Raw genomic sequence first — 19,275 nt, 5'->3', positions numbered from 1 at the left:
TCATTTTGAATTTACTTCTGAAGTCTAAAAGGTTTTATGTTTGGCATGATATCGAACGTTTAGTCTAAAGACCTGCAAGAGTGCTTATTGAGCCGCGCTAATTTTTCTATGACCAATTGCAATCCTTGTTTACTTTTGTTGTTGTTTAGACAACTTAAATTTATGAGGTCTTGCTTTTAAGAAAAGGACATATTAGTCATTTTAATATTTCTTTTTTATTGCTCCTTAAATCTTTAAACAGCTTTTAGAATATTTCCATTAAGAGTTTAGTAACATTTTTGCAAAACTTTTAACGTTTTTTATTCTAATAATTGATTTCTTAAATTAAAGCTGAACAAAAAAGATTAAAGGTGTTTTGGAATCCATTAATCTTTTTCCCTTTGTGCTGGTCATATAAATGCGTATTAAAATCCTATTAAAGCTTTAAGTTAAATAGATCATTTGAAATTTTCAAGAGAATATATTTGCTTATGCCTCACTTCACTTAATTAATCTCCAAAAAATCCTTTTTATAAACTTTTAAAACTGAAAACAAATTTAGAAACAATTTTTGGTGCTTTACATAAAAGAGCCTAGCAAGCATAGAACTACCACTATTTCTTTAATAAATTGAAAATTAGAGGGGGGGGGGCCGGGGGCGGGGTTAGTTTTTATCAACCTAACCCCTTTGGCAGTTTCTAACTATATGTGGCCCTACCTTCGGGTCTACCCTTAACCCAATATAACCCAACCTAATCTGAGGGACTGAGAAAAACCACTCAAGCTTAGTTTTTAAAAGGAGAATTTTGTACAAAAGGAGCAGAGCATAATATGCAAAATTTTAAACTGGAAAAATATAGTATTTGGATTGTGGGTATTATCAAATATCTTAAGGATAATTTTCAAAATTATCATTTCCATAAATTGATATTACTGTTGGAAACGTTTGGACAATGCTTTTTGTAAAATTCAAACAATATTTTATAAATTCCAAAAGTAGTGTAGTCAACGAAATAGCTTGGGAAAACTAAAATTTACAGTCCAATGTCTCCTCCCTCCTATGGTTATGTATTTTATCAAATCTACTAAGATTTTATACATTACCAAATCTTAACAACTCAATTTAAAAAAAAAAATATACTAATATTTAAGATATATTTCAAAGTTCATCACGCAAATGTTTAACTCGTTTAAAAATAAACCAACCAAAACTTGCTTTAATCTAAAGTTGCGTTCTATTGATGCTCTTTTTATGAACATTTTTTTTCTTGTTTTATTTTGTTAACTTATAACAGACAAATGATTGATTACTTGCCCTAGAGTTTTTTTAAATTATTTTTTTTACAAAAAAAAATGTTTTTCTTGTTGAATCATCTATGATATATGTTAATTGTTAATAGTATTAAAATTGTTCAACGAAATTGTTTAGCTTTTTATTAATAACTTCGTTGCTTATTGTAGAACATGCTAATGACTTTTAAACTTATTAATATAAGACGTAAATTTGTTGCTTACAGGTGACTTTTCATAATATAATACTTTTATTTAAGAATAATTAAACCTTTTTCATTTAAACATGACCAACAGTACGTACTTTATACTTTATCTATACACATGTACCTGATGTCAATATGAAATAATTTTGTTTTATAACAGTACAAGTCCCATTTTTGACAGGGATACAATTTGAAGTAAAATTGAGATATAGAGTAGCTACTCTTCCTTCTAAGATAGGAAATACCTTCAAATTTTAGTTGAAATTACTTCATTCTTGTCGAGGGGACAAGAAAGGATGACACTTTAAAAAGTAGCATAAATAGTTTTTATTTCTTACGGATAATTAACTATGACTAACGTCAGATTGAAGATTTAGGAATCTGGTATTAATGCTAAATATTGCACCTCATTTACGTTTCAGTATGCTTTACCTTTTTGACATTTATCAAGACTGACGAATAAAGTAAGATATTATACTGCTTTGCTACTAAAATGGTCAAATTGTTTAAGGGATAAAATTGACATAAATACATTTTTCATTAAAACGTATTGACAACTTTTTTCAGTTCTTACTGACGCACAATAATTTAGTTTGGGGAAAAAATATGCATAAAAAATGTTTAGAATTACTTTCTCTTTCTTATATACATACATAAGAAATGTTTGACAGTTAAGGTTTAAATAATAATAACAATATTCTAAAAATTAAATAAGATTTACAAAATAAAAGCCTTTCTGAAAAAATCTTTTTTAAAGTTGTAAATGATACGTCAACCTTTGTATAAAAATTAAATCTAAAAGTGAAAATAATTTTGGAAAAACATGCAAATTTTAATTAAGTGTTGATTTAAGATGCAATTCTTGTAAGATGCACTACATATTAAATTTCTTTCTCTGGGAAAAAATCAAAATGTAACATCTTACTTCATGGGATTCTTTTCAAAATATTCATCCATTGCATTGTGCATGTAAAAATATGTTTAAAACGAATTTAATAATTTAAAAAGCCTTTTTTGAAACAAATTATGATTAACCTTTAATGATATTTATTGAGATTAAAACCCTATTTTGTTGTTACATAGATTCAAATGTAGTGGAACATCCAATTACTTTAAAATACGGTTGATTTATCCTGAGAAATTCGACTATCTATAATACAAAGTAGAACGATGTCTGTCTGTCCGTCTGTCCGTCTGTCTGTCTGTCCCTTAAGATCTCGGTAACCACTGAACCGATCGGATTCTACTCTTCAGGGTATATACCTATTGGTCCTGTGGTGGTTTTAAGCTATTTTCTTGGAGAGTGGGACACCCCCAACCCCCCAAAAACAAAAAAATCCCCCCCCCCATTTTTTTTTTTTTTTTTTTTTTTTTTGCTTAAGATTTCCTTGGTCCTTTAACGAATTTTGCCTTAATTTTTTTTATCACCTCTTGGGGCAAAGCCCCTAGAGGCTAGGGGCGAAGCCGCTAGTTGATTATAAATTGATATGCACATCCAATTATGAAATTTACATAGTTACCCACTTGTAGATGAAAATTAATAAATAAAAAGTTTGAGCACTGCTTGTTTGTACCATCCAATCAAGATTTTATGAAAGACCTAAGAGTTTTAAAGTGTACGATTAATAAAACTTTACATTACAATATCCCCTCCCTTTGTAATCGATATATTATTACTTCAATGTAGCACAAGATTTTCATGTACTTTATTAAATTGATACTCGCAGATGGCTACCCGCTTTACCCCATCTCCTCCTTTCCTACTGGATAACCAAACTGATCAATAAATGAGGTTCATGTTGGCAACCTAAATTGACGAAAAATTTTCCCCTGTCAACAATATATCATTATCCACGTATATTCTATATCCATTCACTTAGTACATATTTTGCATATTTTAAACAGTTTAACTTTGGCAAAGTAGTTAACAATATAAAAGTTTTAATAAATAAATTTTCAAGTTTCATTAAAAAAGAGACTTAATAAACGTATGAATTCCTATTGGATGGTTATTTAATCTTCCTTCCAATTGTTATGGGCAAAAGTCTGCCATTGCTAGCCAGTAAAAGGTTAAAATCAACATGTTTTAAATGGACGACATTCTGGTAACGATTACAGCGTTGCTAGGTTTTCTAAATCGTATCTAGCTGTAAAGGAATCAATAGGGCAGTTCTAAAATACCTAAATCAACGCTAAAAGCTACCCGTTGCGGACAGACGGACCGACACTAATCATAAAAAAGCTTCGATTTAAAAATAAAGACTTTCTGGAACAATTTAACCCGTACGTGTTGAACTACTTATTTCAAATTAAACGAGGATAAAAGTGTCGAAAAGTAAGTAGCGCAGCAAAAAAGTCAATATTTTAGAAGCAGGAATAGTATAAAACAATGGATAAGAGATGTTATATTCTTTTGATAGCTCATTAAAAATTTATATTTATTTTTAAATAGTCTATAAACAATGAAAATAAGGTTGAAATCCTTACCTACTAATGAACTCACAGAAATTAATTATAGAGAAGCTACGTTACTCTAAAAACTTCCAGGTATTTTCTAACTGTCTCCGGAAAGTATTGTATTTCGTCTAGTTGTCCAGGATACAAATTTGGATTTGAAATATACTCTAAAAAAGATTTTGGATTTTTACATAGAAATTTTTGTTCTGATCTAATACAATTTTTAAAATTGCTTAGAAAGCCGTAATTATTTTGGTAAATCATCGATGGTTTTAATAACTTTTTGTATTTCCAGTAGAAAGGGAAAAAGTCATTACCGAATATTTGAAAAAAGAAAATGTTTTTTTTACAGTGTTCTCTGATTTGGGTTAATATGCCAGTGTCTCAATTACACGTTGCTTCCGCAAGCTAAATAGTTAGGCTTTTAAAGGATGACACAATATATAAAAGTAATAGGATATCTACTTTGGTGTCTGTCTTTGTGCAGCAAAGTAGCTTATGACCACTGAATCGATATGGTTCTCCTTTAAAGTGATGCTTCGCATAGCTCCAGAAAGGATCATAGCAAGTGAAATGGCCCCTGGAAAAAACCTCCCCCTCACACCCTATAAAAAAATTATTTTGTTACTTTTTTTTCTTTCAACTAAAAATGAAAGTGAAGTAAAATATATAGAAGAAAAATCGATAATTTTCGTGTATCAAAAATAATCACATAATTTAAAGTTTAAATTAATAGATCTATAATATCATTTTTTTAATTTTTACAATATAGCAATACAGTGACGCACAACAAATGAAATATTTTTATTTCTTTTGCACATTTTACATACTTTTTGAATATTTAAAGTGACAAATTATGCAAATATGGATGACAGCATACAGGAAACTGAATGTCACCCTTTACTTACAATTATATCCCATTAAAAAAGTTCATAAGATTAACTTTCTTGGTTATTTTGTTAGTCTGTGTGTCATCAAAGATCTCTATAATGGCCAGACCTCCAGAAAAAAATATGTCAGTTCTGAATATGCAGGACGTTTCTATTGCAAAAATTGAAAGGTATTTATATTACGAACGTATGTTTTGTATACGATGTCTAAAATCACAATAAATTCACTATGTCAAACAAAAAAAAATATTGCATTGTGACAAGTTTTATGATCCTGTCCAGTATACGTGTGGACAGCTTTGTAGTCCAGTAACATTTAACCTGACCCCTGTGTAACTTATTCCTTATCTTGACCGCTCACTCACCACCAGCTCCCCATTCCTGCTCTTTCCCTTCTACAATACCCCCCTCTTCGAAAATTATTCGCACTGTCCCTTTTTTTCCATATGCTTTTGAAAAAGCATTGTTAATGCTCGTACAAAATTGTTAAAATTTGTCAATTAAAAAAAAAAATTCTGAAAGATACATTTAAAATTTCTAAAACACTTTATATTTTTATGAGTAAAGAAACTCTAAAGGTCTAACGTGCTAATTTACCCGTTATTTAATTAGAACGGTTCAAATAAACTTTATTTATGTGTAATTCATCATACCAAAATGATGAGTTATGCACAAGATACTAAAGTAAAAGAAGGGGGAATTCCTTGGCCTCGATAACTGGTTCAACTCATTATCATACATAACACAGTTAGGATCTCCAAAGAAAGATCGCGCAATAAAATTTGTGTCATTTTGTAAAAATTATTATCTTACTAATTTATGTTTAACTTTGTCTTTAGCATTCATAAATACTTTATCTTAAAGTTATTTTCTTGCTGTTCTAAGAAAAATTTTCTCACAGTATGGACATAGGCATTATTGACCCCAGACTTTACAAGAAGTTTATAAGGATGTCAAATTTGTTAATATCACAGCAAAAAAATAATATTTCTTAGCCTTAGAGTGAATTGTTCTTATTTTTATTTGAAAGCTTTTAGAAATATACTAATACCTGGCGATGCCTTTTCTATTCAAGGTATTTATCTAATTAAGCAAAATTATTCCTTTAGCTTACAGTATAAAGTATTATAGTATACTATACTAGCGGCTTCGCCCCTAGCCTCTAGGGGCCTTGCCCCATGAGGTAATTTAAAAAAAAAAAAAAAAAAATTCTGGTGACAAACAGACATCATTCTACTTTGTATTATAGATAATAATACTATGCTGTTATATGAAAATGGTCTTGAATGACATAATACATATTGGCCAGGACGAGATATAAAATTTTAGAAAGTAAAATGTTAATAACTTAATATAATGGAAAACAAAGACTTTGAAGTTAAATAAAATGTTAAAACAAATTGTTCGTTTCCAATAGGAAGAAATAGTTGTTCTATCATTTTGTCCAACTATTAGGCTAACAATTTTTTGGCTAACATGTAAAAATAACTCGGCCATTCTTTAGAAAGTTTATTTAACAACGTTTTGCGGGGATTTGGAGGATATTTAAATGAAATAAAGACTGACGGACAATTTGAGTTAAAGATAGGATTATCATTGCTCTGGGGAATCTTCACTAGAAATTTAAATTCACCCTTACAGCCGCTTCAATACTTTTCTAATGACTGTTAAACAGAAAAAAGGAGTACTGTAAAGAAAAGGTTATTTATAGAATAGAAGCCCATTTTTTAGTAATAATAATTTTTTTTATATAAAATCCTCTTAGATCAAATTCAAGAAAACGTTAGTCCAAGGAGTAGATTATCTAAAGTCTTCACAAAACGTTTAAGCCTTTATAAGCACTCAAGATAATTGTTAAAAAATCTGCAGACATCTCCTTAAATTTGTGATTTCACATTCCTTAGTATTAAGCATAATACAATATTCAAGAATAAATTTTGCCCTATTATCACTAGTCTTTAGAGTTGCAAATTTTTAACCAAGGATGATCTCATTATACAGGCCGCGAATAGTAACGTACTTTTTTTAGTAGCACAGCAACTTTAAATTTGGGGTATATCAGTTAATAAGCAAAGTCACAAAATAAAAAGAATGAATTAATCTTAAAAAAGAAGCTTCTTATGGGTCCAGGGAAGGTTGATAACTAGTGAACAATCCTTTTGTTGGTAATAGGCAAAATCCAATAAAAATTTGAATGCTAGTGTGGTAGGGTGAAGCGGTTCAACCCTACTGAGCGAGTCCGGTCAAAAGAGCCCCTAGCCTTAAGGATTCTATCAATAAAGTACTACAAGTAGTTACAGTTTGAATGTTTTATTTGAACTGAACATACACAACAATTTAATGGCTTTATATACAAACAGATTACAATAATGGGTTAGGTAGAGAATGGGTGTGGAGAAGATGGGGGTCTGCAGCCAGGTGAATAGCAAAGGGGCAGGCCCTGGTAGGGGGTAAGGTAGACGTCCCCCGGAAAAGGGTAGGTTACTAGAACATGCAGGGGGGAGGGGCAACTCCCTCCCCATATCGGCGGGTAATAACTTTGACCGCTTTCTCTGACGGTCAAACAATGGAAGAATGGGTTGGCCAAAAATGTGATAAGGAGGGGATTAACATCTGGGTGTTATCGGCAGTCCCGGTGCATAGCGTGCTCTAGGAAGTGACAGTCTGTCTGTCCGACTACCACACTAGCCTAGGAGTTGGAGTTTTTAAGAATGAAATGGATATTATATGTAAATGTTCTAAGACTTACAATGGATTGAAGTATTTAAGACTTATAAATTCTAACTTTTAGGACTTCTTATTAGGATTTGGCGTCATAACGTAAGATTGGCCATCCAATCAATAGGGCCATCTCCGAGATTTTATGTAGCCTTTAGAGGATTATAGAGTTAGTTTTGCCAAGTAAAATCAGAATTAAAGATTTTAATAACAAAATACAAAGTCAAAATCTTCTAAATATAATAAACAAATGATCTAACATCTAAATTTGCGAACTTGAGGAAAAATATTAAATATTGTATTTTTCATCTCGTAATTTTTTTTTTTATGAATATGTTTTGTTGATATTGATTTGCTAATAGGTATGCTATGATTTTCACAAAAAATATCATTTGCGCGCAAATTGACATTAAGACAAAAATAATAAATCCCCTAGGAGTTATCGTATAATCATGACAAGAAAAGCAAAGATTATTTATTTAAAATTTTGAACAACTTTGCTTTTATAAAGTCTTCATAAAACATCTCTTTATATGATTTTTTTAAGGCTGAATTTCTGTGACCTTAGCAAAGCAACTGATAAAAAAGGCCATTAATTAACTCCCTTCAGGAGTGGTTTTATGAAGAACTTAAAAAAGCAAAGTTGTTCAAAATTTTAAATAAATAATCTTTGCTTTTCTTGTCATGATTATGCGATAACTCCTAGGGGATGAAAATCTAACTTGAAATTTTCAAATCTAATTTTCTCAAAAACCGCTGCATTTTAGATTTTATTGAAAAGTGAAATGAAGTTACCTAACCTAGGGTAACGAAATGCACTATGTCCCAATTTAGGTTCTGACACAAAAGTCAAAGCACCTTCGAAATCATTGTGCGCCATACGCGGTAACCTGGTTGTTATGCAAGTGTTATAGCACACCAGCTGCTAATGATCAGGTCATAATTTCATCACCATAGATTAGGATGTTTACAATCTCATGTGGAAAGTAAAAGTTCTAGTTTCGCAGCTACTTAACTGCTAAAAAGGGCAAGAAATATTATGGATAACAGAAATGAGCCCCTAAATTTCCTTTATATTAAGGTTTAAATACTTTGCAGTGAAAAAATCACAGAAATTGCATCGTTTTACAGACAATTTTCCACGAACATAAAATCAAAACAAGATTGTTAACCTCCTGGACCTCCGGCCCCTCGTGGCTGACAAAACTCGTTTTAATCTTATGATTTTCCTTTTAATATCAGCGGAAAAATGTCTATAATACGAAGCGATAAATAAAAAACTATTCCAATAGGGCACCTAATTCGATTTATTATCTATTAGATCAAAATCGGTACTGAACTATACTTTTAAAAAACATATATTGTAATATCAGCATTTTTACTTGAAAAATCTTAGAATTAATTCCTGTTTTGTTGGCTCTAGCAGTCGGACAGGATAACAACACAAAAATTTGTCCTATAGTATTTTATTATCTTTTTTCCAGAAAACTGTTTGAAATGCGTCGACTTGAACAGCAATGTTCTTGTTTATTTGAGAATGCAAATATAGAGATGTGATAATGTTTATTGAGAACACAGATATTTATTTAGAAAATAATTCAGTTTCAAATATCTTATTTAACGTACTTGGACATCACTTATTGGTCAGTTCGTTCATCCAGAAGGAGTGCAAGGGATGGGATAAAAGGATTCAATGGAGGGGATTGTTATTTTAGCCAGCTACAAGTTTAATTTTTCTTAGAGTAAAAAATAATTTGTTATAAGTCTTTTTTTTTTTAGTAGCGAAGCTACTCTATAATTCACTTTGTCTGTCCGTAACGCTATGGGGAAAACGTGATTTTCTCGGCTCGTATTCAAGATATATAGCTAAAATTTTTAGTGTAGATTCCTATTACATATGCCCATCTAATCTATACAATATACATTCTTTGTCCATATGTCTGTTATTTTGGGTGCTAGATCGATTCTTAGATTTTCAAGTTTTCGTGATTTTCTACTCCTTTTCAAGATAGAGGGCTGAAATTTTCAGGGATTAATTAATTTTGTATTCTACATATTTTAACTAAGTTTTATTAAGATTTGTCTATTATTTGGGGTGCTAGATCGATTTCTAGATTTTCAGGTTTTCTCTATTTCTATTCAGGAATGACGACTGAAATCATCATGGATTGAATATGCTTATATTTTACATATTTACATCAAAATTCATTAAGATTTGTCTATTAATTGTGGTGCTAGATCGATTCCTAGATTTTTATTTTTTGCGATTTAAAAGGTTGCGTGATTTTAAAGTTTTCGGGATTTTCCTATTTCATGAACTTTAATATTTATTGTATTACATTGCTCTATAGTAAATGTTTTCTCGATATCCATTCAAATTTTTGAGCTTCGCTACCTATGGATGTTGTCGTCCTTGTTCACATATCCATCTACTTGTAAGCGTAACTTATTTATAATCTTGGTATTATAGCTTTTATGGATGCTAGACTAACACAGGAATTTCAAAACAAAATTTAAAATCTATAGGAATATTCTAACATCCCTGAACTCAAAGTTCCTTGTATGCCAAACGCAAACACCTTGTAAGTAGAAAAAGCTTTAAAAACAAATGAAACACTTTTATAATAATCAATGTTTATTTCTAAACAACTATTTATGTATATAATATAATAGGTATAATAATATCATTTGTGCTAATAAAAATCAACAATTTTGCAATTCACAATAAGTTCTAAAGTATCATGGAAATTGTTCAAATTCACCTCTAAACTTAAAAAAAGAACACTTCATCAATACAGTGCCGCAAATATCAGGTCAATATTAAAATGAAAACAAAAATAATTTTAATTACCTAAAATACATAATTTTGCCTAACTTAAAATTAAATAAATATGTATAAGTTAAATAAATCTAAAATAGGAAAAAAAAAATTTAGAATCGTTTCATTTAATTCTAAAATTACTTTTAGACAGCATACTACATATTAACAAGTATATCAAAATAAATAATAAACAAATAAACTTGTAATAAACAAATAGATGTATTAATATAGATGGTCAAGCAGACAGAGTTATCTGTCCCACTCAAAAAGGAATGTTTAGTAGACTAATATTTTATCTAATATGATTCTTAATTTGATAATCGTGACTAAATTTTTGAACGATATAATATTCCATATCAAAGCCTTAGCTAAACTATTACTAACAAAAGTGTTGTAGGGCTAATATGAAAAAAACATCTGCCCCTTACATGTCAAAATGTGTACACTTGCAAACCAATAATGGTGTCGAAATGTTTCTACACTCTGTGTTAACATTATCCTAATTAAGGGATTGATCATCTAAACTTTCTACATCTAATATTGTAATATGATACAAGATTATTTGGATTTACTTAGATGAAGAAATAAAATGGCACAATCTCAAAAATATTAATTTTAACAATTCTATCGATAGGAAATACTTTAAAATTTCTATCAATAATAATATTTTAACAATTCTAGCCTTTTAAGGTAACTGTATCTAATGCTAATAATGTATTAGCCTGCATAATGTTTCTTTCATATGAAATTTCAAATTTTTTAATTTATTGGAATATTTAAAATTTTATAAATTTTGGTACTTAAACTTGCAGAGGTATATTTTATGGTAACTATATTTTACAAGATTATTGCTTCTTTTTGAAAATATTTTTTTCCAGGTATCCGTTTCATTAAAAAATGATCAGTGTTAGTTCCAGACTTGCAAAAATCAATTTTCATCTGTTATCATAATTTTAAGCTCAGATATTGATGTTTTGAAACAAATTACCAATTTGCATTGAAATGAATACCAAAAACCATTTAGTCTACATTTCATAAATCTAATTTTTGTCAAAACTATGTTTTATTAATAATATTTTATACAAATGAATTCTTTACGTCAATCAACAATGCAAAGTAAAAAAAATCTGCTGAAAAAAAACTTCTGGTACATAATACATACGATACTAAAACTAAATGCAATAATAATGTCATGTTTATATTTTACAATCTATGAATTTAGCTGCCTATCTAAGTTACAGTATGGTAGAATCTCTTATTATACCATTGAACCATTGATACACCCCACCCCCTCCACTTCCACCAACAATTTTGTTTATAGCCCCTGCTGTGAACACTAACCCTAACTCTAATAATTTTCAGAACCTAACATAATGTATTAATGATAAATATATTGTTTTTTAGATCATGGAGGGGCTCTTAGGCAGTCTATTGGCATAATATGGGATTCAACCATATTATTAGACAATGGATGGATGGATATCTTGTGCTTGTTGAGTGAGTGGAACATCTTGTTCTACCCCATCAGAAGAGGTATCAACAGTGTCCTGAACACTGAGCAATACACCAGTCTTCTTTATAATACTATCACTTGTTTCATCATGGTTTTCTATTGCAGGTTCAAGTAACATAGCATCAACTTTGTCAACTAAAGCTGATGTATCATCATGGATAATATCTGGAGAAATGTCACCATTTTCTTGTGCTTTAATTTCATCGTTATTTGTTTCTTTAGAAGAGTTTAAAGTCTCATGGCTGCCGTTTAGTTTTGAGCCATTAGGTTGACTATTTGGTTCTTGGTTACTTCTTTCATCAAAATTAACATCTAAAGTTGATTTTTGTAAATTTAGTTTCAAATGGACCCTGTTATTTGTATTTGATTCATCATCTTTTAAAAGATCAATCATAACTTTTTTGTTTTGAAGGAGAGTATTTTCTTGGTCGAGATCGTTGACTTTTTCATTGTTAGTTTGATTGGAATCATCAGTGAGTAATTGGTTAGAATTTTCATCAGCTTCTTGGTTTGGAACTTCACTAGTATCTGCTTCTTCAAGATCTTGAACTTCCTCAACGACAACAGTAACAGGATCAAGATGAATCTGAACCGCAGGCGCAACAGTAATCTGATCAGCCTCCTGTTCCTTAACCCTCCTTATCCTAATCTCTTCCTCAGACTTGCTCTCATAGAAGACCAACTTCTCCTTGAGTGCTTCAATGCTGGCAGCAACGTCACCGGCCTGAGTGGGTGGAAAAAGATGCAGCTCCGCAAATTGTGTAAATATTTCTGGATTGTGTGCCAACAGCTTCTTAGAGGATAGTAGTTTGCGCTCGGAGCGATTCTTTTTCGAAGATTTCTTAGTACAAGGGAATAGAACTTCGTTGTTATCTTTTTTAATGAAAAATCCCTGGTTTGTTGGGGAGTTTTCATCAAAGCTTGTAGGTGGAGAACCATCCAATGGTGTTCCGACTGGAGTACAACCTAAAATAGAAAAAAAACTTAGGTACTTGATTGCAATAATAGGAAAAATGTTAAGTTCAGTTTATTTTTTATCTTTTTAAAATACCTAAAATAAACTTACATTCTGAAAAGTGTTTTACACAAGCAAACTATTTAGGACCATTGTTTTGAAGGCCTTAAATATGACGAGAAAGCTAAAAAAGTTGAATTGTTGGAAGAAAAAAAAGACTATAGGTACCTTATTTTTAAAGGTAAAATCAAAACTTACCCATTGGAGTAGCATAATGACTAGATGCATCTGATAAATAAGAAAATCCGGAGGATCTGCGCCGCTCTATCGGGGACGGAAGGGAGAGCAGATGCGAAGCTGCGCTTCTTTTCTGCGCGGACAAGATTGCCGCACCACCAACAGGTTTACTGGACGCTAATGACTGGGTATACTGAATGAGAAATTTACACAATAATATCTCATGCTCGTAAGGCACTTTGTTAGCTTCAATTATGGCGAGTTCTTTCAGATTTTCAGCCTCCATTTGCGCAAGTTCTTCCGCCTCGCGCCGTTTTTGCTCCTCTTTTTTCTGCCGCATCTGGCGGCGAAATTCATTTTCTTCCTCATGAAACTTTGCGGTAAGATCATATTTTACAGCGCGATAATGATCAATGTCTGCTCTTGTTTTATCTAGATTCTGGTTGGAATCTTTAATTTGGTATCGAATATCATCCTCTTTGCGCTTCAATTCCCGCAGTTCTTGAAAAATTGCATCGCGTTCAATGCGTAGTCCATGTTGTCGAGAACGCAGCTTATCCAACTCTTCTTTAAGCGCACTGTACTCTTTTAAATTTTTCTTTGATCTGCGCAAACGATCAATTTCTGACACGATACGTTTTTCTTCTGTGAGGTGAAAGTTGTTTTTGCTGATCTGATATTCTAGCTTGCGAATTTGACCGTCAATGTCTTCCTGTTTGGAGTGAGGTATTCCACCACGCAGCTTTGTAACAACATCGTTCTTTTTCTTTACCTAAATATAAATATATTTGATAACTTTTAAGAAACTTTATTTTTAACTAGGGGCTTCTTATTCTAGTTTTAAAAAGAAAAAGTAAAAAAATTGGGGTGGTAGTACCATACCCCGAAATAGTTATAAACCTTTATGACCTATGAGAAGCTACCCTATAAAGGAGAACCATATCGGTTCAGCAAGATACTTCGGTACACACAGACAAAGATCCTTTTACTTTATTATAAAGATAACTTGCATATATGAAAAACTAGAAATATTTTCTTCATTAGCAGTGCAATCATAACAGGCAATCTTTACGATAAAAACAAGGATGACAACATCCATAAAAGCGAAGCTCTGAAACGATGTGACAGACGAACATTAACTATTGTTGAGTGTCAGAACTGAATATACAAAATATGAAAATATAAGGTTTGACAAAATTATACGTAAATTTGTTGCATAACTTTTTAAATGTAGAATTCTGTTTAAGGACATACTGACATTTTAATACTTGATTATAGAGATGCTTCGCTCATAATATTGTACCTTATTGTAATAGAAATCACTAATCAAAAAATCAGATCAATCGGATGATTTTAACACATAAAAAATTGTTATTAAAAAAGTAGAAAAATCAAAATGTTTAAAATGGACGTACGGACATTCTGGTAACGATTATAGAGTTGCTACGCTTTCTAAATCGTACCTAACTACTACAGGAATCACCATGCAAAATTTGAAATCGATAAGACAATTCTAACATGCCTAAATTCACGAATAAAAGCTAACTATCTCGGACGGACGGACGAACGGACGGACCCTAATTATAGAAAAGCTTCGCTTTTAAAAACTGTTCAGATATGTCTGTATGAGTCTTTGTACTTTCTGAACTTATATTTACATACTTCTTTTTAGCAGGCTTAGCTGCCATTTATAAATTGATGTAATTTTTGATGGATGCATTGTATATAATATATACATGTTCTTCAGAATTGGAGTATTCTTTATCAAAATGATGAAGTTTGAAGTTAAGGGGGGGGGGGGGAAAGTTCTGACACATTTGCGTAAACGGTGAGTATAGGCTTTATCTTTGGACTGAGAGGATAGGTTATTAGGGATAAAATCATTCTTATATGACGAATTTTCCCCAGATTTAAGATTTTTTGGATAGGCCTCCAGGTTCCGGAGCTCCAGGCCTCCAGGTGGTCTCTGTACAGGTAAAATTGAAAAAATAAATTTTTTTTTAAAGTTACAGGTCAATTTATAAAACAAAATATGCATCTTTTTTAATATTATTCACATATTTGAAGAAAAAGTATGCATATTTTGTTTTATAAGTTGATTTTTAACTATAAATTTTTTTCTTTCTTTCATTTTTACCTGTACAGAGAACACCTGGAGGCCTGGAGCTCCGGAACCTGGAGGCCTATCCAAAAAAACTTAAATCTGGGGGAAATTCATCATATAAGAATGATTTTATCTCTAATAACCTATCCTCTCAGTCCAAAGATAAAGCCTATACTCACCGTTTACGCAAATGTGTCAGAACTTCCCCCCCCCCTTGTAGGTATATTTTCATTTGTACCTGATCATTTAGCAGGTCTAACTGGTGGAAAACTGCATCTTTGCGCTGGTTTGTTGCTTCCCGTTCATCCCGCAGTCTGCGCTGGTTCTCCCGGGCAGATCTCAAGTTTTCCACATGGGTTGTCTTAGTTGTTTCAAGCTGGCTGATCACAGATTGCAATTCTACCAGGTTCTGGTTATATTTGTGTTTGTTTGGTGGCTTGATGTAGGGTAATGGTGTCGACCCCCTGAAATATTAGCAGTAAAGGAGATCATACATGAAAGAAAGCAAGTTACGTAATGAAATTTTTCGTGAATATACTAGGTTTAAATATTGTGTTGAGATTAAGGTGTATAAAAATCACGGCAAAGATATCCCTGAATGATAAAAAGGCAACGTAAATTAGTTATTTACACTGTTTAATTATGACGTATTTAACAAAAGTATGCCTTTGTGTCTCGAGCATTTGATGATCAACATTCAACATTGCTAAAAAATCACCAAAATATTCCTCTTTCAAATTTACATTTTTATTATATTCCTATCCTATTAAACTTGAGTAAGGTGTAAGTTTTTTACCAAGTTTTCAGTTCAACGAAACGATTAAGTCCAATAGTAGCATTTCTTATCTAGCCGTTAAGCTTAGTATAAGTACATACATTCAGACAAAAAGAGAGAATTATTTGGTAAAGAAAAACAAACGGACAGACAGAAGTAGCTTTAACACTAACTATATTACCTGGATGATAAAGATTCCTTTGAAACCTCTACAGAACCTTCCTGAGAACCAGGAGGCTGCCCGTCAGGACCCACTTCCATTGTTAGGCCAAAATTTGTACACTCACTCACATGATAATAATCATAGAAAATAAATCCACCAAGGTCTAGAATGGCATCTAGACCTTGATTTCAATCTATTTTGTCACATTGGGACCAAAAATTGAGAGATTTTGCCCGATTCTGAAATTATTTATATCACAGTTTAATGTATTTTATTAAGTTTCAATAAGGACGGATTCTTTTTTTTATATCAACTAAACATTTGAGTTATCAGAATGGCATATTATTTACATAGGTATAATATTATACTAAAATAAACTACATATAAATACAATAAAATATGCTAAGAAATTGTTTTTCCTACACCAAAGCTAATAAGGGGGGGGGGGGGGCGTAATGACATAAGCTCTTAAACCGTGAGCAAAATGGTCTAAATATTGAGCTAGACCCTTCAAACTTGGTATATAAGCCTAGTCCTAAAGGTATTACATCTAAATGGCAAAAAAATCCAAAAATTTTTATTTTTAGGTTAGGTTAGGTAAGAAAAACCCTGCGGAAATGGGGTTTTTAGGCTTTTTTTGGTCTATTTTGATGTGGAAACTTGCCTTAAATTGTTTTTTCTTAGGGTTTTAACTTAAATACACTGTATCTATTCATATGGACATTATTTAAGATGATTCAGCAAGTCGGGGACCGACCCCAGGGGGGCTAGGTGGGTGGCCCGCAGGGGTTAAGTGCATTTTCCCCAATATATATGATGTGATACATCAAATAATATGTTTTTTTAGGTCAAAGAACTCAAATTCAGAGCTAAAATAAGCATTAGAATAATCTGAAGCTAACCCCAGCGGGCTAGGTGGGTTGCCCACAGGGCTTAAGTGCATTTTACCTAACCTAACCTACAAACTTACATTTAATATTTTTTTTTAGGTTTTTTTTTAGAATAAACTGTCCATTCATGAGGACCTTATTTCAGATGATCCAGCAAGTCAAAGACCGACCCCAGCGGGCTAGGTGGGTGGCCTGCAGGGGTTAAGTGCATTTTCCCCAATATATATGTTGTGATAAATCCAATTATATGTTTTTTAGGTCAAAGAACTCAAATTCAGAGCTGAAATAAGCATTAGACTAATCTGAAGCTAACCCCAGCGGGCTATATAGGTTGCCCACAGGGCTTAAGTGCATTTTACCTAACCTAACCTAGAAACTTACATTTAATATTTTTTTTAAGGTTTTTTTTCGAATAAACTGTCCATTCATGAGGACCTTATTGCAGTTGATCCAGCAAGTTGAAGACCGACCCCAGCGGGCTAGGTGGGTGGCCCGCAGGGGTTAAATGCATTTTTTTTAAAAGCATGTGTTGTTATACATCCAACTATATGTTTTTTAGGTCAAGAAACTCAAATTTACAGGTAATAAAAGCATCAGACTAATCTGCAAGTCTTAAGTGCATTTTACCTAACCTAACCTAGAACCTTACTTGTTTTTTAGGTTTTTTCTGGAATAAACTGTCTACTTATAAGAACATTATTTTAGATGATCAAGCAAGTCGGGGACCGACCCCAGCAGGCTAAGTTGGTGGCCCGCAGGGGTTAAGTGGATCTTAGTTGTCATACATAAAATTATAGGTTTTTTAGGTCCAGAAATTCAAAGGGGTAGTTTCACGAAATGCATTTGAACTTAATTTAGTGAACTGCATATTTTTTCCTAATTAATTAATTGGTTAAACTACATTTATATGGCATATATTTAAAGAATTTCAATTTTCTACCACGTATTTTTAAAAATATCAAGACTTGAAAATCGTCTTTTTTAATTCAAAATCACAAAAAGACGATTTTCAAGTCTTAATATTTTCAACTACGTTAAAATTGAAATTCTTTCAAATATATGCAATATAAATATAGTTTAACCCATTAACTAGCAAAGAATATGCGGTTCACTTAATTAAGTTCAAATGCATTTCGTGAAACTACCCCTTTAGAGCTAATAATAGAATTAGACTTATCTGAAGCTAGCCCCTGCGGGCTAGGTGGGTTGCCTGCAATGCATTTTACCAATTTATGTTTCTTAACATAAAAAACCTATAATTTGATGTATGACAACACATACTTTAGAAAAAATGCACTACACCCCTGTGGGCCACCTACCTAGCCCGCTGGGGTCGGTCCCCAACTTGCTGGATTATCTAAAATAATGTCCCCATTAATAAACACAGTTTATTCAAGGAAAAAACCAAAAAGAATAAGTAAGTTTGTAGGTTAGGTTAGGTAAAATGCACATAAGCCCTGTGGAAAATCTACCTAGCCCGCGGGGGTTAGCTTCAGGTAAGTCTTATGTCAATTTTGGCTCTGAATTTGAGTGTCTTGACATAACAAGGTATATATTTGAAATACTGCATTTAACCCCTGCGGGCCACCAACCTAGCCCACTGGGGCTAGCTTCAGATTAGTCTTATGCTAATTCTAGCTCTAAATTTGAGTTAACTGACCTAAAAAACTTATAATTTGATGTATCGCAACATTTATATTGGGAAAAATGCACTTAACCCCTGCGGGCCACCCACCTAGCCCGCTGGGGTCGGTCCCCGACTTGCTGGATCATCTTAAATAAAGTATCATTAATAGACACAGTTTATTCAAGAAAAAAACCTGTGAAAATATAAGTAAGTTTCTAGGTTAGGTTAGGTAAATGATCTTAAGCCCTGCAGAAAACCAACCTAGCCCGCGGGGGTTAGCTTCAGGTAAGTCTTATGCCAATTTTAGCTCTGAATTTGAGTTTCTTGACCTTAAAAACCTATATTTTGATATATAACAAGGTATATATTGGAAATAATGCATTTAACCCCTGCGGGCCACCAACCTAGCCCGCTGGGGCTAGCTTCAGATTAGTCTTATGCTAATTCTAGCTCTAAATTTGAGTTAACTGACCTAAAAAACTTATAATTTGATGTATCGCAACATTTATATTGGGAAAAATGCACTTAACCCCTGCGGGCCACCCACCTAGCCCGCTGGGGTCGGTCCCCGACTTGCTGGATCATCTTAAATAAAGTATCATTAATAGACACAGTTTATTCAAGAAAAAAACCTGTGAAAATATAAGTAA

At 32.1% G+C, this 19,275-nt stretch overlaps 1 protein-coding gene across 2 annotated transcripts; it reads right to left on the bottom strand.

Annotated features, from left to right (window-relative positions):
* Window positions 1–11,174: 11,174 nt before the first annotated feature.
* Window positions 11,175–16,349, bottom strand: LOC145316881 (uncharacterized). 2 transcript variants are annotated; one of them, XM_080157683.1, is made up of 5 exons: window positions 16,127–16,349; window positions 15,409–15,634; window positions 13,088–13,838; window positions 11,815–12,840; window positions 11,175–11,587 (listed from the first exon to the last, which is right to left on the bottom strand). In XM_080157683.1, the coding sequence occupies exons 1-4, from the start codon at window positions 16,204–16,206 to the stop codon at window positions 11,822–11,824; spliced, it is 2,076 nt and encodes a 691-aa protein (XP_080013809.1). In that variant the 5' UTR covers window positions 16,207–16,349; the 3' UTR covers window positions 11,175–11,587; window positions 11,815–11,821. The 2 variants fall into 2 exon arrangements, with proteins under 2 accessions (XP_080013809.1, XP_080013808.1); XM_080157682.1 differs by having other exon boundaries at window positions 11,563–11,591.
* Window positions 16,350–19,275: the final 2,926 nt, after the last annotated feature.

This window comes from Acartia tonsa, chromosome 4, assembly GCF_053477335.1.
Source record: "Acartia tonsa isolate MP-2025a chromosome 4, ASM5347733v1, whole genome shotgun sequence".
NCBI lineage: Eukaryota > Metazoa > Arthropoda > Copepoda > Calanoida > Acartiidae > Acartia > Acartia tonsa.
This window is presented reverse-complemented; position numbering and strand designations above follow the sequence as displayed.